Raw genomic sequence first — 27998 nt, 5'->3', positions numbered from 1 at the left:
GCGGGGCGGGGCGCGGCTCGTCCTTGCCGCTCCGCGGCCGCGGTGCTCCGGGCTGACCGCTCGGCGGGCGCCGCCATGGTGCTGTGCCCGGTGATCGGGAAGCTGCTGGGGAAGCGGGTGGTGCTGGCCAGCGCCTCGCCGCGCCGCCAGGAGATCCTCATCCAGGCGGTGAGCGCCGGGGCCTACAGGGTCTGCGGGACTTCAGGGGTGGGGGGCTGCCAGGCAGAGACCTGCAGGGTCTTCTCGGGTCGGGGTCTCTGAGGCGGGGGGTCAGGGGTTGGGATTGGGGTCTACCGGCCGGGGTGGAGTCTGTGCACTGGGTGAGGGGAGGTATGGACGGGGAGGGGGAGCTGTAGGGCGATGGAGGCAGGGTGGGCGGAAGGCACAGAGCAGATGGGACGCTGTTCAGTTTTGGAGGTGCTGTAGGGAGCTGGGGGGACACCTGCAGGTGAGAAAAGGTACACAACGGTGGTGGGAGTGTCTGGAGGTGGAAAAAGTGGGGATTGCGGAGCTGCAGGGGGGACAGAGGTGCTGCCTGGGGGTCCAGGGGAAGGGCCTGAGAGGTGTGCAGGGCTGAGCAGGCTCTGTAGGGAGGTGGGGAAGGGGCAGCACCCTCATTGGGGGTTAATGGTTCACATCTCTGTCCCCAGAGGACTCTGGAAATGTCACTGTCTCTATAACAGGCCTCCAAAATTACATGTTTTGGGATCAAACTAAAGCAGTTCTGATTCTCCCCCCACCCAGCGACAATTTCTGACATGCTTGTTTAATTTCCTACCAGCGTTGTATTTGTGGATCACTTGGTTTTTAGGGCAGCTGGGAGCCCTGTGACCTCTTGGGTCAGCGGCCTTGAATTCCTAATCACTGCTTCCCCAAGATGCCTCCTGGGCAAGCATCTTCCTGCCAAGTCCACTCCCAGGCCCTGTGGCTGGATGCTGCCCCTGCTACAGGCTCCCAGTGGGTGGCTGGTGGTCAGTACAAGTTCACAGTGATAATGAAGCGGTCAGCGGGGAAGACAGCATGTAGGGAGACTTCATTCCTTGTAAACCTGCACTCTCTCTCCTCTTCCTGGGTCCTTGCTACAAAACCTCCTGACCACCTCTCCTCTGTGCCAGGGCCTCCGGTTTGAAGTGGTCCCTTCCAGATTTAAGGAGACGCTGGACAAAGCCTCCTTCCCCACCCCTTATGCCTATGCCATCGAGACAGCCAAGCAGAAAGCTCTGGAGGTGGCACACAGGATGCATCTGGTAAGTGCCGTTTTGCCTTTCTGCTTGATTTTTTAAAGTTCTTCAGCTCTGAGGGAATGTGTAAGTTTTAATGTATATGTTATAAATAAATGGCATTTATAATATATAATGAATGCAGTTTATCTATTACTACGTATTACCATATCATAGACCATGGCAATTGATAGAATACATTATAATCAAGATTATACTAAGTATTGTTATAGAGCTTTGAATATTGATTGATTGATGGCTTGATCTTCGGCAGTGGAAAGGCTAGTAATGCTTGTATTTGAGTGGGACATAAGTTCGAGGTTGTGTAAGGATTTCATATGAGTGTGTTCTTCTGGGATGGTGCAGTGTTTGCTGTGCGTTAACCAGCTGAGAGCCTTTGCAAAACCAGTGTCCCCTCTGAGCTCTGGTCCCCAGGCTGTCTGAGGAGCTGCTAGGCCACTGGCCCTTCCCAGCCTGCAGGGCTTGCCATGCCAGGCTGTGGCTCTTCTGCCTGCCATTAGGGAGTGCAAAGCAGGGAAGGAGTCTTGGTGACCCTCTCATGTCCACATACTTGCTCGGGGCACCAAGGGAGCCCAGACCATCGTTTGCGAAGCTAGCCCAGCTTTGTGCCGATGCTTCTGTCTCATGGTTCACACCTGTAGCAATGTGAGAATGTTTGTGTAAGACAAGCAGTGGGGCTATTTTTACATTCGGGTTTGCATTTCCTGCAGAAAGACTTGCGGACCCCCGAAATTGTCATCGGAGCCGACACCATTGTGGTGAGTCTGTCTGGGGTCTCCTTTGAGCCTCTAAGTTGGTTTAAATGTCTGGTTTCCGATCCTCAATGGATGCAGTGAGTGCTGCGGGGAGCTGCTGGTCCCCTGCAGGATGTCGTTCGCTTGTGTGCTTAGGCTGCTCTAACAAAGACCACAAACTGGGAAGCTAAAAAGCACAGGAGTTTACTCTCCCAGTTTTGGAGCCAGAATTCTGACATCCAGGTCTGTACGGGGTTCTGCTCCCTCCAAGGTTCTAGGGGGGCTCCTTTCTGCCTCTCCCAGGTCCTGGGGATCCCAGGTGTCCCGTGACTTGTGGTTGCACCACTCCAAGCTCTGCTCTGTCTTCATGGCCACCTCCTCTGTGTGTGTGTCCACATTCCCTCTTCTTATAAGGACCCCAGTCCTATCAGATTAGGACCCTCCCTGACCCAGTTTGGCCTCATCCTAACTAATCACATCTTCAAAGAACCTATTTCCAAATAAAGCCCCATTCACAGATAACCAGGCTTTAGGATTTCAGCATATGTTGGGGAGGATGCAATTTAACTCAAACTACAATGGACAATGGGGAACGTACTCCCAGTGGGAGGTCCTGGGGAGTGGACCTCAGCGCTGGCCCCTGCACTGGAGATGGACCAGCCTGGTGGCAAATGTCACTGGGGGACGCCGAGGTGCTATCTCCATTCCAGGTGGGGGCTGTGGATTTGAATATTTCCAGGAGTCTAGGATTGGGAAATGCCTGCTCGTGTGTTCCCAGGGACCCGGCCGTGCTCTCACATGCCATCTCTTTCCAAGTGGGCTGTGTGGTACCTGCATGTGTGCAGACCAGAAGCAGACTCTGATTCTGGTTTGTGCTGAAGGACGTTTCTACGTTGAGGCTCGAAAGTGAACAGCACAAGTTCTTCAGGAAGTTAAGCCTAGAAGAACCATCTGATGGGGCAATTCCATTCCTAGGTACACGCATGGAAGAACTGGAAAGAGGACTTGAACAAATACCTGCACACCAATGTTTATAGCCGCATTAGTCACAAGAGCCAGAAGGCAGAAACAACCCGAGTGTCCATTGATAGGTGACTGGATCAACAAATTGTGGTCCATGCAATGATGGAATATTAGCAATAAGCAGGAGTGAAGTTTGATGCACACTGCTACAAGGTTGAGCCTTGAAGACATCATGCTAAATGGAATAAGCCAGACACTAAAGGCCACCTGTCGTATGATTCCATCTATACGAAACATCCAGAATAGACAGATCCATAGAGATAGAAGGAGATAGTGGTTTCCAGGGACTGGGGAGAGTGGGAATGGGGAATGACTGCTGCAGGGTATGGGGTTTCCTTTTAGAATTAGATACAGGTGATAGGGTCGAAACATGTGAATGTGCTATATGGCACTGCATTGTGCACTTTAAAATGGTTATATTACATGAATTTCACCTCTATTTAAAAAAATGTAAAAAGCAAGCAGTGGTCTCTTTGCAGACCTGCTTTAGGCCCCTTCCATGATCTTGCCACCTCTTTTCTCTCGCAGGCAGTGGGGGGACTGATCCTGGAGAAGCCAGTGGACAAGCAGGATGCGTACAGGATCCTATCCAGGTGTGTGGTGGTGGACCTGAGGCCTGGGCCTGGGAAAGGGCCACGTCTCTCCAGGGTCCACTGTGTCCCCTGCCTTCACATTGGGTTGGCCGCCATCTCCTGGGTCAGGGCTTTTGCCCATCCTTCATAAGATAGGAGATGAGGAGGGGCCCATACCTGTGTCCCAGGTGTAAGCACAAGTCTGGGGTCTCCAGCCCCTTTGTCCTCACTGCTTGGCTCCTTAGTTTGCAAGGGCTGCTGTAACAGCTTGAACCACAGGGGTTTACAGTCTTGTGGTTCTGGGCACAGCTTGCTTTCTCCTGGAATCCCAGCATTCCAGGAATTCCGTCCCTCGGCAGTCCTTCTCCTCCCTCTTGCATCAGCTCCTGGTTCCCACTGACTTCTGGCTTCTCCTTCTGTGTCTGATTCCGTTTCCTTCTGAGGCTTCCAGGCATATGGATTTGTGCCATCTTCATTCAATTGGCCTCATCTTAATAGCATCTTCGAATCCTATTTACCAATGAGTCCTTCACTAAAAATAACGTCTCCAAAGGTCCTATTTGCAGATGGGCTCAAAGTGACCAGAATGTACATTAAGACTGAAAACATGCCTCTTGTATGGATATGGTTCAATCCAACCAGCTTCCCCCCTACCTGAGGCCCACTTCCTGTGTGTCCTGAGATATCAGCGTCTCAAATCCGGGGTCTGAGAATAGCCACCGTGTCCGACCGTTTCTGGAGAGCAGAGTGCATCCAAGTGCACGTCCCTGCTGGGGTGGGCAGGTGGGCTGGGCTTGGGGTGGTGGGGGCTGCCCGCGCCTGGATTCTGGCCACACGCCCTGGGCTGGAAACAGATGGCCCAGCCGTGCTGTCCGCTCTGTAAGGGACGACCACGGAGACCTGCCCTCCAGGTGCCCCGTGAGACCTCGGCCCGGGGGGACACAGGAGGAGCAGAGGGGTCCGGGAGCGAGGAAACTCGCCCCAGGGAGTGTCAAGGGCCGTGCGCCTGCACCCGATTGCAGGCTGCGGCAACGGTGCCCCGATTTCCCTTGCAGGTTGAATGGAAAGGAGCACAGTGTGTTTACAGGCGTGGCCATTGTCCACTGCTCCAGCCCAGGTAACTGCGGACCCTGCGCCATCCCACTGTGCGTCTGCATGTGTTGGGGTCATGCCTGCATCCCTGCAGGAGACCGTGCCGGGGTGGGAGCTGAGCTGGGGGGTGCATTCACGGGAGCCCTCAGTAAAAAGGGCCCCACTCACTTCTGGGACGTCTGTCCTGGGCATCTGTCCTTCTGGGGCATCTGACCCTCTGGGGTGTCTGTCTTTCTGGGGTGTCTGTCCTTCTGGGGTGTCTGTCTTTCTAGGGTGTCTGTCTTTCTGGGCATCTGTCCTTCTGGGGTGTCTGTCTTTCTGGGGCATCTGTCCTTCTGGGCACCTGTCCTTCTGGGGTGTCTGTCCTTCTGGGCTAATGTCCTTCTGGGGCACCTGTCCTTCTGGGGCCTCTGTCCTGGGCACCTGTCCTTCTGGGTTGTTTGTCCTTCTCGGCACCTGTCCTTCCGGGTGTCTGTCCTTCTAGGCACCTGCCCTCTCTCCTGGGCCTTCTCATTTCAGACGGCCTTCTGGAGACTGAGGTCTGCGAGTTCCACGAGGAGACGAAGGTGACGTTCTCCGAGCTGTCCGAGGAGCTGCTGTGGGAGTACATCCACAGCGGTGAGCCCATGTGAGTTCTGGAGCTGCGGCTGCACTCCCCGGTGGGTCCCAGCAGCCCAGCAATGGTGGGTGGGGAGACAACACCCATGGCCTACGTGTGGGGTCCACGTTCACAGTGGCCGTGTCCGACGCCTCAGAGCAGATGCAGTGCTTGGTTCTGGCAGCTCAGAGCTCCAAGGATGTTCTGTGGGGATCAAGGGAAGGGCTCCCAGCCCTGTGCCCTGCAGCAGCTCTGCCTCGATAACGTGCTTGTCTTCTGGAAGGCCAGCAAGCAGGAGCTGATGGTCACCAACCACTGCTGTTCTGGTTTGCTAATGCTGCCAGAATGCAAAACACCAGAAATAATTGGCTTTTATAAAGGTGGTTTATTTGGTTACACAGTTACAGTCTTAAGGCCATAAAGTATCCAAGGTAAAGCATCAGCAATCGGGTACTGTTCTAGTTTGCTAATGCTGCAGAATGCAAAACACCAGAGATGGATTGGCTTTTATAAAACAGGGATTTATTTTGCTACACAGTTACAGTCTTAAGGCCACAAAGCGTCCAAGGCAACACATCAGCAATCGGGTACCCTCACCGGAGGATGGCCAATGGCCTCCGGAAAACCTCTGTTAGCTAGGAAGGCAGCTGGCGTCTGCTCCAAAGCTCCGGCCTCAAAACGGCTTTCTCCCAGGACGTTCCTCTCTAGCAAGCTTGCTTCTCTTCAAAACATCACTCCCAGCTGCACTCTCTTTCTTCCCCCCCGAGTCAGCTCATTTATATAGCTCCACCGATCAAGGCCCACCCCGAATGGGTGGGGCCACGCCTCCATGGGAACATCTCATCAAAATTATCTCCCACAGCTGGGTGGGGCACACTCCAAGCAAATCTAACCAACACCAAAACTTCTGCCCCACACAAGACTACAAAGATAATGGCATCTGGGGGACACAATACACTCAAACTGGCACAGGTACCTTCAATGAAGGATGGCCATTGGCATCTGGAAAACCTCTGTTAGCTCGGAAGGCACACGGCTAGAATCCACTTGCTCCCAGGTTGCATTTCAAAATGGCATTCTCCAAAATGTTGCTCTTGGGGCATTTTGTCCTCTCTTAGCTGCAGCTGCTCTGTGTCTGGGCCTGTGTGGCTCTTGTTAAAGTACTCCAGTGATCCAATAAAGACCCACCCTGAATGCATGGGGCAACACCTCCATGGAAATTATCCAATCAAAGGTCTTGCCCACAGTTTACTGAGTCACATCTCCATGGAAACACTCAATCAATAGGCTCCAACTTAATCAACACTAATACATCTGCCCCACAAGATTGCATCAAAGAATATGGCTTTTTCTGGGGGACATAATATATACAAACCAGCACACCCCCAGGGCCTCGAGGCTGCAAACAGCCACTGGGGATGAGTGCTTGACTTGGGGGTCGAGGTCTGCACCGGACCCCCCAGGTGGCTCCTTGGCCGGCCTCACTGGGCTCACCGACTGGGGACTGGCCAGTCCCTGGTGGTCCCACTCATGTGTCCAACATCTGGCTGGGGCAGGGGCCACTGGTCCTTATGTCTTTTCTTTGAGTTTTCTATCACTGCCATAACAGAACTCCCCAAACCAGGGGGCTTAAAGCAACAGAAGTTTATGGTCTCACTGCTCTGGAGCTAGATGTCCAAATTCAAAGAGGGGTCTAGGCCAAACTCCCTCTGGAAGCTCCAGGGAGGCTCCTCTCTGCGTCTTCCAGCTCCTGGTGTTGCCGGCTGTCCTTGGTGTCCCTTGGCTTGTGGCCGCATCGCCCCATCTGGGCCTCCATCCTCCATGGCCTTCTTCTCCTCTGTGTCCAAATTCCCTCTTCCTCAAAGGACAAACTGCTTTGGCCTCATCTTTACTCACCCCTGCAAAGACCCTATTTCTAATAAGGTCACAGGCATGGACTAAGAGCTAAGAGGGGTACATGCCATTTGGGGTGTGGGGACAGAGTTCAACCCATCACAGCAGGGTCCTGGATGGACTGGTGGGAAGGACTCAGCTTTCTTTTAAAATTTAAATTAATTGATTTTTTTTGTTGTCACAGAAGTTGTAGATTGATAGAAAAATCATGCATAGCTTTTGGATCCACTCTGAGGGTAAAGTGGACAGAGTCTGCAGATGGGTTGGGAAGGGTGACAGAAGGGGGAGTCTTGGAGGGCTCTGAGCCTTGGTGAGGGAAAGCACAGAGCTGCCCTCCCAGATTCAGGGACTAAATGTGCAGTGTGAGGACGAAGGCAGCTTCCGGAAGGAAGACGAGGGGTGGTTTGGATGTGCCAGGCAAGAATGAAGCAGAAGGGGGCAGGGGGTGGTGGTGGAAAGTCCACCTGCCTTCATCACAGGGTCCAAATCGGAGGTATAAATCCGTGAGTCTTAAACATATAGGTCAGAGCTAAAGGTGCACCATCGCCCCAGCAGGGGCTGGTGAAGGAAATGCCATTTGGGTCCATGTAACCAGACAGGGTGGGGCCGGGCTGACAAGTGTGAGCCCTTAGGAAGGGAGACAAGGAGGTTGGGACTGAATCACGGCCCCACGAAGACACGCTCAGGTCCTGTTCTCTGTGCCATTTGTAGGCAGGACCCTCAGAGATGTCCTTGTTGGTTAAGGGTGCTCTCATTTGGGAATCAGATCTGTGAAGATCCTGTCTAGATGCGGCCAAACTGAACGGGGGTGGTCTTAATTCATATAAGCAGAGGAAATTTGGACATAAGCAAAGAAACCAGAAATCAGAGGAGAGAGTGACCTAGAGAGACAGCGAGAGAGAGTCACGTGATGGAGGCAGGGGCAAACCAAGGACCCCCAAGGATTGCGGTGAGCCAGCACTGAGTGCCACAGGCTCTGGTAGAAAGCACAGCCTGTCCACCCTGACATTGGACTTGCAAGACAAAGACAATAAATTTCAACCAGCATGTGGTATTTGTTGTAGCAGCCTCAGCTAACTGAGACGGAGGGAGCTGCCAAGCCCCCTGCCCCCAGAGAAGATTCAGGAACTAACCCAGCTGCCCCCAGGATGTGCCAGCAGTGTGGGGTCAGTTCACCCCAGTGGGCATGCCATTAAAGGCAGAAGCATGATCACAGCAAGTCATGACAGGCAGTGACCACATGTCCCCTCGGCCACAGGAGGACTCACCCACCACACCCAGGAGCCATCTCTGCCCGCGTGAAACCATGTGGGTCCTGCATGGGAGCCCCCAGCTCTGTGGGAATAAAAACCCGCACGCCCTGAGCCAAGGACCCCACGTGTTCGCCATCCTCTAAGGTACCTGGAGGTCTGTGTTATTATTTATATATATTAGTATATAGGCAAGGAAGATGGGCTCAGGCTGCAAAGAGCTATGAGCAGTTTGAGTTCCTGGGGCTGCTATAGCAAATGCCACATGCTGGGGGGCTTAAAACAACAGGAATTCATTCTCCCACAGTTCTGGAAGCTGCAAGTCCAAAATCAAAGTGTCGGCACGGTTGATTCCATCTGGAGGCTCCAGGGGAGGCTCCTTCCTGCGTTTTCTGGCTCCCAGTGGCCTCAGGCGTCCCTTGGCTTGTGGACACATCACCCCAAGCTCTGCTCAGTCTTCATGTGCCCTCCTTCTCTCTGTCTGTCTGTATCTTCTAAGTCCGGTTGGAGTTGAGCCCACATCCTCCTGCTTGGCATCAGCTTAACTAATCATATCTGCCACTTACATGGCATCAGGGGTGTTTGACCTTGAACGTGTCTTTTGGGGGTGACCATTCAACCCCCCTCTGCAGGTTGAGGGCTGGGGTCCCGCCTGCAGAGCCGGGGTCTGTGGTGCCCCCAGAGCTGGGTTGCAGCCTGGAAGTGGACGGCCCTGGGTTCCCTCTTTCGGCAGGTCTGGTTTGCCTGAGACAGTCCCCCTCAGTGGCCCTGGGCTGCCCACCCTGCCCTTGCTCCCCACCCCATACACCTGGTCTTCACCTCCCCCCTCTCCCCGCTCCTAGGGACAAGGCCGGCGGCTACGGCATCCAGGCCCTGGGAGGCATGCTGGTGGAGTGCGTCCACGGCGACTTCCTGAACGTCGTGGGCTTCCCCCTCAACCACTTCTGCAAGAAGCTGGCCGAGCTGTACTACCCGCCCCGCGCAGGGGCCGTGCAGCGCGCCAAGGATGACTCCATCCCGGCCGTGGACACCTTTGAGGACCTGAGCGACGAGGGCGGCGGCGGCGAGGGCGCGGGCGCAGCGGAGACCCCAGGCCTGGAGGAGGCCGGCGGCGAGCCGCGGGCCCGGGGCGACGCCGGCCGCAACCGGACGGCGCAGACCGTGCTCCCGATTCCGTGGGACCTTCTAGAACTGATAGACGACTTCAAAGCGTCCAAGGTATTTCAGGCGACGTTCCGCCTTAGACCGATTCAAAGGCAGAGGCTTCTGGAGAGCCGGGGGCGGCGGCGTCAGCCCAGGCTTGCCGTGGTCAGGGGGGCGGTGAGCTGCATCCCCAAGAAGCTCCCCCACCCTCCAGGCCTGTGTGCGGCGGACTGCAATGACCAAAGGATACCCCAGACATGGTCCGCTGTCCCTGCCCGGGTTAGGGTGGGCAGGGCTGCCCCTGAACATATCCCTTCAGAGCAGACCCCTCCTGCCTCTCCCAAAGGCGGTGGCCCCAGGGGCCTATCTAGTGATGGAGGAAGGTTCTAGAAGGTGCGGTCGCAGTTGATTCGTCTGGGGGAGGGTGGCGGCCGGTTGCTAAATCCTAGGCTCCCAGGATTGCTCCGAGGGTACCGGCGGCGGGGGCTCTTTCCCGGAGGCGAGGGCGAGGCGGGGGACTTGGCCAGGTCCCCGGCGGGAGGCGTGCAAGTATGGAGGGCGGCGAGAAAGGAACAGGCGGGACACGATTTCTTTTAAGGATGATGAAAACCAAGAGAGAGTTTATTAGGGGAGAGTACAAGCTTATATCGGGCATTTAGAGGGCGGGGTAGCTGCAAGGGTTAAAGGCTTGGATTGGTTCTGAGAGGGCGCGGAGGTTGATTGAAAAGGGGCGGGAGTTGCTCCGGTAACGGGGAGTGGGTGGGCAAGGTAAAGGGGGCGGTTTTCTCCAGCAAGCCCTCCCCAATGGTTTTTACTTTGGGGTGAGGAAATGGGGCCTGCATTCGGCTCCACTTTCTCAGGCCCGGGGGGCCGTGGAGGGCGCAACCACCCGTGCCCCACTACCTTTCCTAGGGGCTGATCAGTTCCCCTGGCCCAGGCCCGCCAAGTCAGAACTCGATAACAGTGTCCCGCATTTCCCCCTTCTTTTCTAATTAGAGGAAGAAGCTTACCGGAGAGATCCGCCAAGGGATGAGGGAAAGGGGAGGTGGGGGAAGGGATAGGGGTAGATGGTAGAGAGGCTGGAGCTCGACGTTGGTGTGGTGCCCGGGCGTTCGAGAGGGGCCTCGCTGCTTGCGGGATGGACGAGGGTGGCGACGCTGCGGAGGGTCAGCTTCTTCAGTGGAGGCAAGTTGTTGATACTGGACTTGCACAAATGATGAAAAGACAGCATTGGCTTGGTGCTTAGCAAGCTGAACAATTTTGCGGATAATGCAGGGCCCTAGGGTGAGAGCTAGAATAATCATTAGTAGGGGGCCGATGAGAGGGAGGAGGTATGGGAGGAGGGGGGTAAAGATGTGGGACCAATAGCTGGTGGCTTCACGGTCTTTTTTGCGTTGTTCCAGTCCCTCTCGGACCTTTTTTAGGCTGTCCTCGGCGAGACCTGTGGAATTGGCATATACACAGCACTCTTCTCCTAGGGCGGCGCAGAGGCCCCCTTCTTTGAGGAGGAGAAGGTCGAGGCCTCGGCGGTTTTGGAGTACGACCTCAGAGAGGGAATTGACAGAATTTTTAAGATGAGAAATAGCGTCTTGTAGGTGACGAATGTCCTCGTCAACAGCCGCCCGGAGGTGAGTTAGGGCGGAGCCTTGACTGGCTAATGCAGCGATTCCGGTGCCAGCGCCTGCAAGACCTAGGAGGGAGGCAATCGTGAGGACGGTGATGGGCTCTCGCTTTTGCAGTGGAGCAGGGGCTGCAGTTCTTTCCAGGCGGAGGAAGAAGTCTTCCTCGCTGTGGTATAGGACCCTAGGGATAAGGACAATTAGGAGGCAAGTTTCATTAGTTGTATTGAGGGTTTGCACGTTAAGGCAGGGGGTAAGTCCTGTAGAGGAGCAGAGCCATTGGGAGGAGTTATGAGGAATGAGAAATTTGGCAGAGCTGCTGGGAGATGAGTAGCTGGCACAGGCAGTGAGGCTGGGAGAGTTACTGGAGCGAGGGCGGATGCACTTTCCTGTAAAGGAGACTGAATGAAAGGTTAGGGGGACGGCAGAGGTATTCCAATTACATTCCGAGGGGCTGTCCTCTGTGTTTTCTGAAAAGGAGAGGTTGGAGGTTACTGGCTCATACAGGGGGGAGGAAGTGGAGAGGCAAAGCCAACAAGAGGAGGTAAGATTGGGGTTGGAGGAATTCACTGAGGTGAAGGCCGCTTGGATAAGGCCGAGGAGGGGAGAAGAGTAGCGAGAGGAGTAGCGAGAGGGGGGTAGAGGAGGTCGGGGTGGTGGGGTTGGCGATGCATTGTTTGCAGATGAGGTGCGGCTGGTTGGAGCTGAGGTGCGGCTGGAGAGCTGTGGAAAAAGGGGGTTAATGACTTGGTTGGGACCTATGCCAGAGGGTGTTCTTAATGCAGTATTTTGGCCTGGTTGGTTTGCAGCCTCCTTTTTTATGAGAATAAGTGATTCTCGGTCGGCTCCTTTCTCATAGATTCTGAAGCCCCAAGTTTGACCGAGTAACCAGGAGGGATCAGTGGGGAGCTGCACTGTAAGATTAAGATGTGTGCAGGATTCCTCGCTTTCTCGGCCGAGCCAGTTAACTGTAGGGAGTTTGCACCCTGTAGGGGTCCATTTTAAGGTAAGGTAATGATTAGGAACAGGAGGCTTCCAATTAGTGGCTAATGTTTCACACCCCCAGTATGCACAGTAGTACTCGTTGGGGGAATTACAGTACGATTTTCCAGGATTTGAGGATGGGCACATGTAATATTGGGCCTGGGGATCACTTACCTTCCTGGCGCAGGTTTCTTCGACTCTGGAGACAAAGGTGGCGAAAGGCTCACTCGGCTCCTGGAAGAGCTTGGTGAATTTATTAGGCCGACAGGCAGAGCAGTTGGCAAAAGCTCGCAAGGCGATTCCCCGAAGGATAGGCCAAAAGGTGGCAGGCGCATTAATATAGGCGGATGCATTTATAAACGTTTCCGTGCCCAGGTAAGCCTCGGGGGGATGAGTGGCCCCAGTGGCTGCGTCTTGCTCGCTCTGCCTAGCTGCTTCTGCCTGGAAGTGGGCACGCCAATCAACAAACTGGCCGGGGTTAAGAATGGTACGGGCAAGCGAGGCCCAGTCTTGGGGGATGCAAAAGTCCATGCCGAGATCCTGCAGTATTTGGGAAGCGTATGGGCTACCCAACCCGTCCTCCTTGACGGCCCTGCGAAGCTGCTTAATAGTATTAGAGTCAATGGGATACCAGTCATACGGTTTCTGTGGTGTGGGGGTAAGGTTAAGAGGAAAGCAGCGAAAGGCACGAGAGAAAGGAGGACGCGCTTGCAGAGGGCTTGGCGCGGGAGTGGGGGTAGGGGGAGCGTTGCCCCAAGGGTTGCCTTGAGGTGTAGAAGGCAGCCAGGGGTTGTTAGTCGGCAGGGTGGGAGGAGCGGCGGCAGCTGCCGGTAGCGGCTCCGAGGGGGAGCTCGCCGGAGGGGGAGGCGGAAGTGGGAGGCCCCAAGCGTCGCAAGACGGCGGCGCGTTGGGAGTGGCTAAGGCATAGGATGGTGGACTAGCTCCGCCCTGTGAAAGGGTGGGGCCCAAGGCATAAGATGGCGGACTAACTCCGCCCTGTGAAAGGGCGGGGTAAAGCGCATGCGGTTTCCGGCCCAGCTTAGGGCTGACGTCATCGCCGGAGCACTTCCTCCCCTCGATGGAAGAAGAAGGAGGAAGTTCGCTATCTTGGCGAGGCTTAGTATTGCTTTGTTTTTGGGGGGCGACTTCGAGCGCGTTGTTAATTTGCTCGACTAAGGATTCTGTGTCCGAATCGTGGTCTACATTAGTATCGCTGTCTGAATCTGTTGGCTGGGTTGATAGGGCCTCCTTGGATTTAATGGGGCCTCGATCAGGGGGAAGGGAGCCTTGAAGGCAGGAGCGGACGGTTATTAAGGTGGGGAGCAAGCCGGGAGGGAAGCGCTTGCTCTCATGTTCCATGGCGTTGGTGACCCGATCAATAAGGCGATCATAAGTAACAGGGTCCCGAAGATGGCAAGTGGTGAGCCATGGGTTAAAGGGCAGCAGGAGGTCCCAGTATACCTGCAGCTGCCGGACAGACACTTTACAGCGATGTGTGTCTAGGAGACCCGCCAGAGCGCGAACTTGGGGTGCTTGGCGTGCAGATAGACGATTACCCATAGCGGAGTGAGAAAAGAGAAAAAAAGGGGTTTGATTATTGAGTAAAGAAAATGAGGTAAACTGTGGCAGCGAGGCCGAAGGAGATGGTGAGAATGGAAGGCAGGAGCCTCTAGTAGCTAAAGAGGGAGCCTCTAGTAGCGAGAGCAGTTTGGGGGGGGGGGCGGTTGCAAAGAGGCACACCGCGCGAAACAAAGAAACAAAGACACAGAGGACCACAGCAAAGTAATGGAGGGGAAGAGGGAAAGCTACTGGAGGAAGAGTGTTAGGAGGAATGTGGGGGATATAGGAAGAGAAGACGAAAGGTAGTCGGGGGTAAGAGTTAGGTTAACGCGGGAAAGGAAGAGCGGCCCGGGCGCGGAGCGGCGTGGGAGGGGCGGCTCCAGACGTGGAGCGGCGAGGGAGGGGCGGCTCCGCGGGGCGGCGAGGGAGAGGCGGCCCTTACTTTGCAGGCGAGGAGAAGGGGAGCTGGAGAGGCGTCCGGGCGAGCGGGTGGTTTCACTGGACCGCTGCGTGGAGAGGACTTTTAATTCCAGGGGCCCCACGTTGGGCGCCAGTTGCGGTCGCAGTTGATTCGTCTGGGGGAGGGTGGCGGCCGGTTGCTAAATCCTAGGCTCCCAGGATTGCTCCGAGGGTACCGGCGGCGGGGGCTCTTTCCCGGAGGCGAGGGCGAGGCGGGGGACTTGGCCAGGTCCCCGGCGGGAGGCGTGCAAGTATGGAGGGCGGCGAGAAAGGAACAGGCGGGACACGATTTCTTTTAAGGATGATGAAAACCAAGAGAGAGTTTATTAGGGGAGAGTACAAGCTTATATTGGGCATTTAGAGGGCGGGGTAGCTGCAAGGGTTAAAGGCTTGGATTGGTTTTGAGAGGGCACGGAGGTTGATTGAAAAGGGGCGGGAGTTGCTCCGGTAACGGGGAGTGGGTGGGCAAGGTAAAGGGGGCGGTTTTCTCCGGCAAGCCCTCCCCAATGGTTTTTACTTTGGGGTGAGGAAATGGGGCCTGCATTCGGCTCCACTTTCTCAGGCCCGGGGGGCCGTGGAGGGCGCAACCACCCGTGCCCCACTACCTTTCCTAGGGGCTGATCAGTTCCCCTGGCCCAGGCCCGCCAAGTCAGAACTCGATAACAGTGTCCCGCAAGAAGGGATGTGGGGAACTGCCCCTTTCCCTGCTCCACCTGCTACCCACCTTCCTGCTATCTCATTGTTGGGGGGGGGGGGCGGATATCTAGGGATTGGGAAATAAAGACAGCTTGTTACATTGGGCCTTAATTCCTCTAGTTAAAGTTAAACCAACGCTCTTGTAACGCCCCACGTGCCCAGGGGTGCAGCGATGTCAGGGTTTCAATGACCCTCCACCCACTACCCCCTCCCCACCAGCCCGTCCCCCGCAGCCAGCCCTGGAGCTCTGGAGGAAGAAAGTGGGCTGCGGGCGTTTCTGCGCTCAGTCTCCTCGCGGGGACCACCAGGCTCTTCTAGATGCGCTCAGGGATTTACCGAGTAACCTCCATGCCCTCCTGGTCGTCCCTATCACCAGCCTTGCCGGGGTCGATGCCCTGGGAGCCGTGTCTGGGGGCGGAGGGAGCCCGCGCGCCTTGGCTGGTCACCCCTTCGCGGAAGGATCCAGAAGCTGCAGTAGACGCAGCTCAGGACAGGAATGGGGAGGGTCTAGCACGTTCGCTCCCCAGGGACCCCGGGCGCACCCGAAGTGCAGGTCCGTTTGGGCGGATGGAACCGTTTTGTTAACGGGTGGTGGAGATGACAGCACAGCATTGTGTAATCGATAGCTCTGAATTGTCTGCGTGCAAGTGGTTAAAACAGGAAACTTCAGGTTACATAGATGTTACCAGGATAAAATGTAATTTAAAATAAAAGGGGGCAGGAAGCGATTTGTGAAAACCAGCCAACTCCCCTGCGAGCACCCAGGTCTGGTTTCACCTCTGGACCATTTTTGTTTTTTTTAAAAATTCATTTTTATTGAGATATATTCACATACCATGCAAACATACAGAACAAAGCGTACATTCAATTGTTTACAGTACCATTACATAGTTGTGCATGCATCACCAAAATTAATTTTGACATTTTCATTACCACACACACAAAAATAATAAGAATAAAAATTAAAGTGAAAAAGAACAAAGTACAAAAGAACACTGGTTGCCTTTTTTTTTTCCTTCCCCCATTTTTCTGCTTATCCATCCATAAACTAGACAAAGGGGAGTGTGGACCTCTGAACCACTTTTGCCATTGAATTCTGTCCCGGTGGGGCAGGTTTTGGCTTCATAGTGACTCATTTGCTCTCACCACATGCAAAGCCTGTTCTAGCTGGGGGCAAAACACACTCCTCTCTGTAGGAGATTCAGTCAAATAAAAATGAAAATTAAAAAAATAAGATTAAGTGGGTAAGTTAAACACTTTTTTTTTTTTTCACTTTTAAAACGCTGTGGTAAAATATACCTAACTTAAAACCATTTTAACCATCTTCAACTATATCTCTGGCATTTTTAACCTCCAACTTTTGAATCTGTGGGAGAAAAGAGTGACTCTCTCCAAGAGTTTTCGGAAGCCCACGGTGCTCGTTTTTAACGCACAGGCCCTGTTCACCGCGAGCAAGCTGAGGGTGTTCGACTTACTAAGGGACGGCGCTGTCCTGAACGCTGCCAATGTCGCGGGAAAGATCGAGGCCTCCGTATGCGGGACTGGCAGGCTGCTGGATGCCTGCGCGGGCCTGGGATTGCTGAGGAAGACGGAGCGAGGTGACTGGGCCCCCAGGAACCTTTGCAGGTGGGAGCTGGTCAGGGAGGGAGCGGCTGCAGGGCTGGGCGAGGCAGGGGCCACACAGCCCTGCCCTCCTCCCTCGGGCTCGCTGCTACTCCTGAAAAGCAAAGGGTACCTGAGAGAAAGGGAGCAGGTGTGGGTCACCAGAGGGGCTTTCTGTAAGGCTCTTTGTCAGAGAATGTACAAATATCCTGGGGCTGCCCCACAAAACCCCACAAATGGGGCAGCTGAAAACAGCAGGGGTTTATTCTCGCCAGTTCTGGAGGGAGCACTCCCGCTGGTGGTTCTAGGAGAGGACATGTCCTGCCTTTCTCCCACCTTCTGGTGTTTGCCTCTCCTTGGGGTTCCTTGGCTTGTGTCTGCATCACCCCAATCCCTGCCTTTTTCCACCCAGCCTCCTCCCCTGCGTGCCTGGGTCTCCCCTTCTTATAAATACACAGTCATATTGGATCAGGACTCCCTTAACTATTTTCCATCCATACCTACCCTATTTCCAAATAAGCTCTCAGTCACAGGTATCAGGGATTGGGGCTCGGACATGCCTTTTTTGGGGGCTCAAGTCCACCTGCACCTGACTCCTATTCCCTGGGCCGTGATATTCCCTGTTGGGGTGCCTTAGAGAGGGGCGGCTCATTTTAATTCGGGATGTTAAGGGGCTTCCCTACCCCCACCCCTCCATACAGCTCTGCTCCTGTGTCTGTGTTAGGCCGCCATTCCACCATGCATGTCTTTTTTTTATAAAGGTTACAGCAACACAGAATCCGCGAACCTGTACCTGACCTCGGACGGGGAACGTTCTCTCCACGGCGTCGTCATGCATTGCGACGAGCACACGTGGAACCTCTTCACGCACCTGGAGTTTGCCGTCAGGGAAGGAACCAACGAGAACCGCAGAGCCTTCGGGAAGGAGGCGGAGGGCTTGTTCCAGGTAGCGTCTGGCAGGCGAGTCCCTGGCATTTTGCATCTTCCGCAGAAGGGCGTGGGGAAAGCGCCTCCGGGAGTCCCCGACGTGGGATGCTGGAACCGCGGAGAAATCCCGCGAGCCGTCGTTGTCTGGGCGCAAAGCCTCTCTCTGGAAGGCAGCGGGCGGCCTGCGGGCGGAGAGACCGTGGGGCGGCGCGTCTGGAGAGGTTATCCAGGGGGCCGGGTGGACGGCACCGCTGGGCGCTCCGCAGGGGGCTGGGCGCTCTCCCTGTCCCACAGGTGGGCTCAAAGAAGCCGAGTCCCTTTGGCCTCCCGACCCTAAACGCCCGCTGTTCTTCCCGCAGGCCGTAGCGCTGCAGCTGATGTTCAGCTCTGCAGCCGAGAGGCTTTAGGGCGTTCAGTCCCCGGTTTTCACGTGCACCCCTATAATCAGCGGCTGGAAGCGGTTTCTTCTCCTAGCCAGTGCTTACACAGGCCGAGCTGAGTCGACGCACCATTTTTGCTATGCGCGCTTGAGTCGAATGAACACCGGAGATCTCAGACCCACGGTTGGCAGGTCCTTCCCTCGTTTGTCCCCGCTCTCCGGGGAGAGTACCTTTGGAGTTTGATGCAGACCCACTCGCAGATCTTGCCCTGCCCTTCTCACGACGGGGTTCGAGGTCTGCAGAGCCTTAGGGGATGTGGGCTTTGGGGTGGACCCACCGGCAGCCTGCTAGTTCCTCGGGGGCGTTTGCTGAGCAGGATCCATGTACCATGGTGAAATGAGCCAGGCAGGGCCTGGGGTGTCAATCCAGTCGGGGGTGGGGAGAGAGGGACAGAGAGCTACGGTGGGAGAGAGAGAAGGGGGGGGAGAAAAAGACATTGACAGACAGGAGAGGGTAAAGAGAGAGAGCACGCGAGAGAGGATAAGGGATAAACGGGACACAGAGAGACAGAGGAAAGAGAAAGAGACAGAGAGAGACAGATGGACACAGAGAGACAAACAGATACAGAGAGACAGCAGTGGCACAAAGTGAGAGAGCAGGGAGAAAGAGAGAGAGAGGGAGAGAGAAAAGGAGGGAGAAATGGAGAGACAGAGAGGGGGAGAGAGCTCTAACTTCTTGAGCATCACCAAAAACTCAGAGCTCCTCAGAAGGCCACAGGAGAACCACGGAGGGCCCAGGCTGGTGGGATGTTCATCAGCAAAGCCTGAGAAGCGTTCTCTGCTGGAGGGAAGGTCTAGAAGGGACTTGGAAAGAACTCGCAGACAGTCTGCCAGGCAGGGGCCATCCGTGGGGTTGGAGCTGAAGGCCTGGAGGCAGCGTTGGAGCAAGGCTGGCTGTAGCCTGGGGGTCCAGGCCTGGAGCACAAGCCCAGGAGTCTTTGAAGGGGCTGAGCACGGCCTGGGGAGCGTCTGGGGCCGGCCAGTGGGGAGAAGCCGTGCCAAGTCCGGCAGAGCCTGAAAACGCAGAGCCCAGCACCACGTGCACACCCGGTGGGTGGGGAACTGCCAGCTTGGGTATTGGAGTGAGCTCCTGGACGTCGATGGGGTGTGCTGTGTGAGAGGGGCCAGGCGGATACAGCTGCAGGGGCAGGACGTGGCCAGGCCAACAGGGCAGCTCCTTAACATGGAGCATCCAAGAATGGGCTAAGTGATGATAATGTGAGATATTGATTGATTATCATGGGCAGAACTATGCTGTGTGAAATTAGGGACCGCCTACTTTATAAGGCAAGCTCTTGATCTTGAGGCTTGCTCTTGTGAAACTTATGATAAAAAAAAAAAAAAGAATAGGGCAGGCATTGGCGAAGGAGCTGAGGCCACAAGAGATGCTGCTTGTCCTTGCTCCTGGTTAGCAGAAGGTGTTAGCAAACGCAGAACGGACTGTAATCGAGAGAATTTGGACCATGTGATCTGCAAGAAGGAATCCTGGACCTTTGGTCCTGAAAGTTCTTCCCCAGTCTGCTTGTCCCCTGGGGCTCTCCTGCTCCCCAACCTTGGGGCAGACCCCAGGCAGCTCAGAACACATGTCCATTCATCACATACCCCATCTTCTTGTACGGACTTTGTTTTTAAAGTGGTTGTTCGTGTGTGTGTGTGTGTGTGTGTGTGTGTGTGTGTGTGTGTGTATTTTATTGAGGTAAAATTCACATAACATAAAATTATTTTAAAGTGCACAATTCACTTGCATTTAGCACATTCATAAGGCTGTGAAGCCATCACCTCTCTCCAGTCCCAGAACATTTCATCACCCCAATAGGAAGCCCCAAACCCATTTGCTGGCACTACCCTTCCCGGTCCCCCTGCCCATGCCCTGGAAACCACCTCTCTCTCCATCTCTAAGGATTTGTGCATTCTGGACATTTCATATAATGGACATTTCGTGCAGTATGTGGCTTCGTGATGGGCTTCCCTCACTGAACATAATTGTTTCTAGGTCCATCTAGGCTGTAGCTGTGTTAGCAGTTTATTCCTTTTTTACAGCTGAGTAATATTCTGTCATATGCATAGACCACATTTTGTTTATCCATTCAGTGGTTGATGGACTCTTGGGTGGCTCCCACCTTTTGGCTATTGTGGATAATGCCACTATGAACACTGGTGCATGAGATCTGTTTGAGTCCTTGCTTTCAATTACTTTGGGTCTATGGCTAGTGATGGGATTGCCTGGTCGCAATGGTAATTCTATAGTTAGCTTCCTGAGGAACCACCAAACCATCTTCCACAGCAGCTGCCCCACGATCCATTTCCATAGCAGTGCTTGAGGGTTCCTATTTCTCCACAGCCTCTCCATGATGTGCTGTTTCCTGGGTTTTTTTTGTTTGTTTGTTTTTGTTTTTTTCATTTTCTTTTTAATTATAGGCATCCTCTTGGGTGTGAGGTGATAGTTTATTGTGGCTTTGATTTGCATTCCCTTACAGCTCTGACAGTTTATTGTGGTTTTAATTTGGTGGAAGCAGAGCGCAAGATGGGGTAAATGCCACGAGCCCCTCCTGAGCCCCCACCTCTGACCCTCCCGTTTTCACCCATGCCTGTTGGGAGGGGAAAGGGTCTCATCTCCCAAGCCACCCAGCACTCTGTTCTCTCCCCAGGCCACCTGCCCCCCTTTTCCTCTCCAGGCCACCCAGCACTCCCCTTCTCTCCAGGCTGCCCAGCCCCCCCTTCTCCTCTTCCTGAGCCACCCTGTCCCCTGTTCTCCTCTCCCAGGCCACCCAGCACCCTGTTCTCTCCCCTGGTCACCCAGGACCCCCATTCTCCTCCCCAGTTCACCCAGCATCCCCTTCCCCTCTCCCAGGTCACCCAGCACCCCCTTCTCCCGACCCCAGCACTTGGGTCCTCTCTCCTGGTGAGGCCCAAAGCCCGTGGGCACCACAGGGGGCAGCGAGTGAAGCATTGTTTCTGCACAGAGAAGCCAAGAGAAGGGGCAAGGGGGAAGCCTCACAATTTATGTCCCCCTGTTTTCCCTCTTCTGAGACAGTTCCACAGGAATTTGGAGCATCTGTGGCAAAAAACCCCACTGATGGAAGAGCTCCAGCTCCTAGGGCTGAGTGTCTGGGTGGCCAGAGGAGTTTGAACAGCACATGAGTTTTCTGCAGCTGCTGCAACAAAGCACCACCACTGGGTGGCTGCAGACAGCAGAAATTTATCCTCTCGTGGCTCTGGAGGCCACAGGTCCGAAATCAAGCTGTGGGGAGGGCTAGCTCCTTCTGGAGGCTGCAGGCAGGCTCGTTGCTGCCTCTTCCAGCTCCTGAGGCCCCGGGTGCTCCTTGGCTTGTGGCTGCATCACCCCCAGCTCTGCCTCCAGCTTCACACCGTCTCCTCCTCTGTGCCTTTGTGTCCCGTCTTCTTTTTATAAGCCACTTGTCATTGCATTTATGGCCCACTCCAATCCAGTCTGGCCTTATAGCAACTAATTACACCTGCAACGACCCTCTTTCCAAATAAGGCCACCTTCCTTCAAAGAGGTTCCCTGTGCACATGAATTTGGGGAACACTGTGCAAACCAGAAGAAACGGGCGCCCACGTCGGCGGCTCCCACCCTCTCCAGCACACCCCTGGAGACTGGGACACAGCTCTGCCTCGGCCCCCAGCCCCAGAGTGCTGCCGCTGCTGCCCTGGACACCCTTGCTGGAAATGGCGGGAACCTGCAGGAGCAGCTGGGCCTCCCGTCTGCGTCTGCTCAGACCCAGTTCTGTTTCAGGACTCCTGCTACCACAGCGAGGAGGCGAAGCTGCGGCTCCTGCGCGCCATGCACGGCCTCAGCAAGCTGACGGCGCCGCACGTGGCCTCGGCCTTCGACCTGTTCAGATTTTCCTCCGCCTGCGACCTGGGAGGTGCGTGGACGCCCCAGGAGCGCGTGCAAACGGCGGGCGGGCTCTTCTTTCTTTCCCTAGTTCCCGGCACCTTCCCTGCTGCTGAAAATCCTGCAAAACGGGTTTACCGCTTTATGCTCCACAGAGGGACCTAAATTCAGCTGTGTGTGTTGGGGGGAGAAGGGGCACCAGATCTCGCAGAAATAATCTAGTTCTGGAAGGCTCCTGGGGATGGTCCGTAGAGGTCCTCCTCCCCTCCCCACAGGGTCTGAGGATGCCCCTCTCCCCTGCCCACCCCACGCCTACCTGGTCCCACCCCAGGAGAGCAGATGGAGGTGAAAGGGAGACATGGATTTGGGGAGGGGGGCCTTGGCGGACCCCTTGCCATAGCCCCCTGCGTCTGCCCCAGGGCCTCATGCCCCGGCCTGCGTCACCGCTTTGGGGGCGCGTGAGCCAGAGCCAAGTGCAGGAGGAAGACACTGGGACGCAGGGAGGGGCTCTCAGGCCGCCAAGGCCCCGCGGTGGGCGAGGCCACGCCCCTTCCTGGACGGCCGCCTGTCCGGGTAGGGGGTCTTTGAGGCTTAAGCCCCATTCTAGACCCCAGGGGCCTGCTCCCCTCAGGACCTTCGAGTCGGGAAGGGAGGGGAGGGTCCGCCGCAGCTCCTTGGATGCAAGCATGCTACCTGGGCAACTGCGAAACGCTTTTAATTACAGTGATGCACAGGGCTGAAGGAGGCGGTTGTGGGAGCAACGCGGCTCGTTCCACCAGGCTGCGTTTCCCCCGCCCCAGGACGCGCGGTGGCATCAGCTAACGGCCCGCGGGCGTCGGAGCCGCCCCTCCCGGTAAAGCAGGAACCGGGAGGCCCGGGGCCCACTTGTCACCGTTGCCCTTGGCCAGTCCCTCGCTAAGTCTTGAAACTTTCTCAGTCAAAGGAAAATTGGGGCAGCGCAACACCTGGGCTTTGCAGCAATTTGCACATTCCTTATTAAGTGCTGTCACAAGTAGGGTATGTATCTTCCTGGTTTCTAACGGCTTCATCCCATGGAGGAAGTTCAATTAAGCTATAACTTAAACATAGTATATGTAAATGGTATATTTAAATTACAGTTTATATATGGCGTAGCCAGAAATGGTATATATAAATTATAGTTTTAAATGGTATGTATAAATTATAATTTATACTATGTGTATAAAAATGGCATATTGAAATGATAGCTTAAACATAGTGTGTGTGTGTGTGTGTGTGTGTATACACACACACACAATATATAAAGGGTATATTTAAATTTTAGTTTAACATAGTATATATAAATGGTATGTTTAAACTGCAGTTTAAACATGGTATATATAAACTGTATATTTAAGTAGTAGTTTAAACATAGTATATAAAAATGGTATAGTTAAACTGCAGTTTAAACATGGTATATATAAACTGTATGTTTAAATAGTAGTTTAAACATAGTATAATTGTAGACTAAATGTCGTTGCTTGCCAGGGCTGCTGTAACAAAGTACTACAGGCTAGATGGCTTAAACATCAGGGAGCTATTATCTAATACAAGCTCTGTGTGCTTCCTCTTAACAGGAGGATGTGTTCCGTGCCTCTCCCCTGGCTCCTGGTGGGTGACTGGCAATGCATGGCGCTCCTTGGCTTGTGGTGCCATCACCCAATCTTCACCTCCACCACATGGCCAGCTCTCTCTGCCTCTCTGTCTCTGTGTCCAAATTTCCTCACCTTATAATAATGCCAGTCAGGCTGGGTTAGAGCCCATTCTACTCCAGGTCAACCTCATCCTAACTTAAAGACTCATCAGAAACCCTATTGTTCCAGTTTGCTAATCTGCTCTTTTCAAAACACCAGAAATGGATTGGCTTTTATAAAGGGGGTTTATTTGGTTACACAGTTACAGTCTTAAGGCCATAAAGTATCCACTGGAGAAAGGCCATTGGCATCCGGGAAACCTCTGTTAGCTTGGAAGGCACGTGGCTGGCATCCACTTGCTCCCAGGTTGTGTTTCAAAATGGCGTTCTCCAAAATGTTGCTCTTGAGGCATTTTGTCCTCTCTTAGCTGCAGCTGTTCTTCAAAATGTCACTCTCAGTTGCTCTCCAAAATGTCACTCACAGCTGCTCTGCATCTGGGCCTGTGTGGCTCTTTTTAAAGTACTCCAGTGATCCAGTAAAGACCCACCCTGAATGGGTGGGGCAACACGTCCATAGAAATAATCCAATGAAAGGTCTTGCCCACAGTTGATTGAGTCACATCTCCATGGAAACACTGAACCAATAGGTTCCAACCTAATCAACACTCATATGGCTGCCCCCACAAGATTGCATCAAAGAACATGAAGTTTTGGGGAACGTAACACATCCAAACCGGCACACCTGTTTTACAAATAAGGACCAGGGGTTAGAGCTTGTATGTGTATTTTTGGGGGGACACCATTCAATCCACAACACTATATTTATAAAAACTATAAAATATAAACCATAACTATAGTATAGATAATAGTCCATTAGGGTCCCCAGCCTTCTCATAGCATTTTGTAGGGTGCTGCCTGGGAAGGCTGGGTTCACCAACATCTAGGTGTGGAATCAATCCCTGTGATGGCTCCTTTCTCTTTTCAGGGCCCCTGGCTCTTTCCAGCTGCAGTTCAACATCCTTCCTCCTAGTGGCCCAGGGTGGCTGCTCCAGCACCAGCCATTGCTTCAAAATCCTTCCTCCTAGTGGTCCAGAGTGGCTGCTCCAGCACCAGCCATTGCATCTGAATCCCCTGTAGTAGGAGGAATGGAAAAGTAGGGACTCCTGAACTTCCTTCTATGGATTCTCCCTTCTAAGGATTCTTCTGTGAGTTCTGTGCCCACCCTGCTGACATCCTCTTGGCCAAAACCAACTCACACAGTCTTGCTCCTGGGGGGCTGCCAGCCCAGCATTGCACACCACCACTATCTGCCACCAACAGCTCTGTTTCTCTGCAAAGGCCTCAAATGCCACATTCTCAAACATCATTTCACTTTTGCCTGGAGCGACCTCTAGAGACGTGTCAAGGGTTTCATCAGCACTGGGAAGTCTGGTTGCAAAATCTCTGTTTGCTTTTCCACAGGTTGCACAGGAGCTCTGGCCCACGAGCTCATTCAGGAGTACCCACACCTGAAGGTCACGGTGTTTGACCTCCCAGAGGTTATTGAACACGTTTCGTGTTTCCAACTCGACAGACAACAACAGACAGCTCAAATCAGCTTCGTGTCAGGTACATTTTGCTTTTACATGACCATATGTTAAAGGTGCCAACCTGATTCATATACAGACTGTGTGTGTGTGTGTGTGTGTGTGTGTGTGTGTGTGTGTGTGACTCCACATCAGGTAAGTGGAGGTGTAGTTAACACTTCACTGGAAGTGGTAGGGGTGGGAGGGCAGGTGAGGAGGGAGAACAACCTGGAACAGCATTTGCAGGTTTATATGACTGACACCACAAAAGGAAGGCACCAAAAGCTGTGACAGAAAAGACCTGAGTTAGACCAAAGGAAGAACTTCCCAGCAGTAGCCATAAATACCAGCATCAGTAAAAGGAAAACTTAACATCCTGGCAACTCAATATCATCAGATCATCGCCTTGCCCAAAGGCAGGTTTTGGTTTGCTAAAGCTGCTGGAATGCAATAACCAGAAATGGGTTGGCTATTACTATAAGGGTTAATTTACAATTTACAGTTCTGAGGCCATGAAAATGTCCAACTCATGGCATCAACAGAATGTCCCCTTCTCTGAAGAAAGGCTGCCAGCATCTGGGGTTCCTCTGTCATATGGGAAGGCACATGGTAATGTCTGCTGGCCCTTCTTTCCCAGGGTTAGCATCTGGCTTCCAGCTGCAGTTAAACATTCTTCTTCCTAGTGGCTGAGAGTGGCTGCTTCAGCACCAGCCATTGCAGCAACATCCTTCCTCCTAGTGGTGCTCTCTCTCTCTCAGCTCTTCCAGGAGCTTTTATTCTCTTAGCTCCTCTCAGAATTTCTCTCTCTGAGATCTCTGCACTTTTTCTGTCTTTTATCCTCTCATAAAGGGCTCTAGTAAGAGGATTAAGACCCACCTTGAATGGGGTGGGTCACATCTCAATTGAAACAACCTAATCAAAAGGTCCTACCTGCAATGGTCTGCATCCACAATATGGATTAAAAGAACATGACCTTTCCATGGGTACATAACAGCCGAATTTTTTAAGAAAAGAAAAAGTTAGTTACTTTGAAGCATGAGATATAGATGTATGAGAAAACTCTGCTAATGATTTGCCATATCTACAAAAAAAATAAAGAAAAACCAGTGATAAAGGCAAGAGGGGGAAAAAAGCCTTTAAAACCAAGCACACTTTTTCCTGTGGCCATCCAGGACCACAGAATCCTAACGTCTGTCTGCAAACCTTGTATTCACATTCCATGCCCTTTCTTTCCCTCAGGCCATCTCACACTTTTCCCTTTATCTTGTGGCTTTCTGTGCATATCTATGAGCTGCCTCAGGTCCTTTGTGGACTGAAGCAGATGTAAATAAACAAGTAAAAAGGTTTTCATTCCCACAAGGAGGTGTCCTAGCTGCCTGGGGCTGCTGCAACAAAGCACCACAAATTGGTAGGGTTTAAGCCCCAGAAACGTATTCTCTCATGGCTCTGGAAGCCGCATGTTCAAAATCAAGGTGTCGGCCTTCTGGAGGCTCCAGGAGGCTCCTCCCTGCCTCGTCCAGCTCCTGGGGACCTTAGGTGTCCCTTGGCTTGTGGCTGCATCACCCCAGCTCTCTCTACCTTCCCCGTGGACACCTTCCCTGCATGTCCCGCCTCTTCTCCCCTCCGTGTAAGGACACCAGCCATTGGGTCAGGCCCCACCCTGCAGCATGATGACCTCATTTCCAAAGAACCTATTTCCAAATAGGGTCCACTTCTCAGAAACCAGGATGCACGGTATCAGCAGGGTGCCTTTTCATTCCCGCAAGGAGACAGAGTGAGGCCACTTAGCAAAACTGCAGGCATCCTTCAGACCCAGAAGCCAGAGCCCTCAAGCCTCTCCCCACAGGAGACCCCCACCTCTGAGAGGGAGGGCCCGTCCCATCCCTGCTGGTGCTGCCTGCCCTGACCGGTGGCGTCTGCATTCTCCTGGCCTGACCTCTGTCCCTCTCACACCCTCTGCCTGCCCGGACGGAGCTGCAAAGGCCCTGTGGCCACCCCCCCAAGCAATGACTTAAACCCTCACCGTGACCTATTTGGGGAGGCCCCTGTTCTCGCCTCAGTCCCACCCGCAGCCTGCCCATGGCTGCGTCCCTGAAACCGATCTGCTGCATTTTGTTCCCAATCCAGGTGACTTTTTCAAAGACCACCTCCCTGAAGCTGCGCTCTACATTCTTTCCAGAGTTCTGCACCACTGGCCGGATGACAAAGTCCACGCGTTAATGAGCAGAATCTCAGAGAGCTGCAAACCAGGTAAGCACAGCCAGCTCACTTCCCTGTTAAAACAAAAGAGCAGAGATACAGGGTGGCTCAGCCCCCTCCCCGGGGCCAACTCACCCCTCAGCGTCTCATCTCCCTTCCCTTGTGGGGCTGTCGGGGCTGCAGGCTGCGCCCTGCTGGTGGCCGAGACGATGCTGGATGCCGAGAAGACCCTCCCTCGCTGGGCGGTGCTGCAAGCCCTCAGCCTGTCCCCCGGCCAGCAGAGAAGCGCCGCCAAGTACCAGCACCTCCTGGAAGGGCACGGCTTCACGCGGGTGAGGACCAAAGTCACCGGGAGCCTCCTGGACGCCGTGTTGGCATTTCGAAAGCCGGACCCCTGACCTCTGCCGCGTGGTTCTGGGCACTGCTCCGGACACCTCCATATGTCACCTCCCGGGACCTGTGGTCCCCACCACCCACAGGCTCTGTGTTCTCCACCCGCCTTCCCGGTGGCTTTGCAGATCCCAGGACAGGACCACAGCTCGTTCCCGGGTTCCCTCAGGCTCTCGACGTCACCAGCAGCACAACTCATGTTTTCCTGTGTTCCCCGAGTTTGCAGGGCCTCTTTTCTGCAGTTCCAGAACATGAAATATTTAGCAATTCGCACTTTATTTTCCACTCTCCTGGGAAACGGTTGTTGTTCTTGAGTCTCGTACTTTGAACCAAAACCAGAACAATGGAAGGTCCATCTGGGGGGTTATTTTTGTGTGTTGGAACATTGAGTCTCTAGTGTGGTTTCCAGCCATCTGCCAGGATTGACTCCATCTCTGAATTCTTCTAAACCAGCCCCTGGTTTTAGTTTTAATTTTGCTCCCAATAAAACGTTGACCAGTCA

General features: G+C 54.0%; 1 protein-coding gene across 4 annotated transcripts; it reads left to right on the top strand.

Annotated features, from left to right (window-relative positions):
• Window positions 1-7: 7 nt before the first annotated feature.
• ASMTL (acetylserotonin O-methyltransferase like) lies at window positions 8-27998 on the top strand. Of its 4 annotated transcripts, none has more exons than XM_037824623.1 (13): window positions 8-168; window positions 1116-1247; window positions 1952-1999; window positions 3527-3591; window positions 4626-4687; window positions 5182-5290; window positions 9246-9621; window positions 16300-16462; window positions 17228-17412; window positions 21590-21722; window positions 24804-24950; window positions 27087-27157; window positions 27290-27431. In XM_037824623.1, exons 1-12 carry the CDS (start codon window positions 76-78, stop codon window positions 27125-27127), a joined length of 1554 nt encoding a protein of 517 aa, XP_037680551.1. In that variant the 5' UTR covers window positions 8-75; the 3' UTR covers window positions 27128-27157; window positions 27290-27431. The 4 variants fall into 4 exon arrangements, 3 of the variants coding, with proteins under 3 accessions (XP_037680551.1, XP_037680552.1, XP_037680550.1); XM_037824622.1 differs by having other exon boundaries at window positions 13-168; window positions 27035-27157; window positions 27290-27998; XR_005215026.1 differs by lacking the exons at window positions 27087-27157; window positions 27290-27431 and adding an exon at window positions 24328-24547 and having other exon boundaries at window positions 24804-24944.

The sequence above is a fragment of the Choloepus didactylus genome (genome assembly GCF_015220235.1).
Source record: "Choloepus didactylus isolate mChoDid1 chromosome X unlocalized genomic scaffold, mChoDid1.pri SUPER_X_unloc1, whole genome shotgun sequence".
Taxonomy (NCBI): Eukaryota; Metazoa; Chordata; class Mammalia; order Pilosa; family Megalonychidae; genus Choloepus; species Choloepus didactylus.
This window is presented reverse-complemented; position numbering and strand designations above follow the sequence as displayed.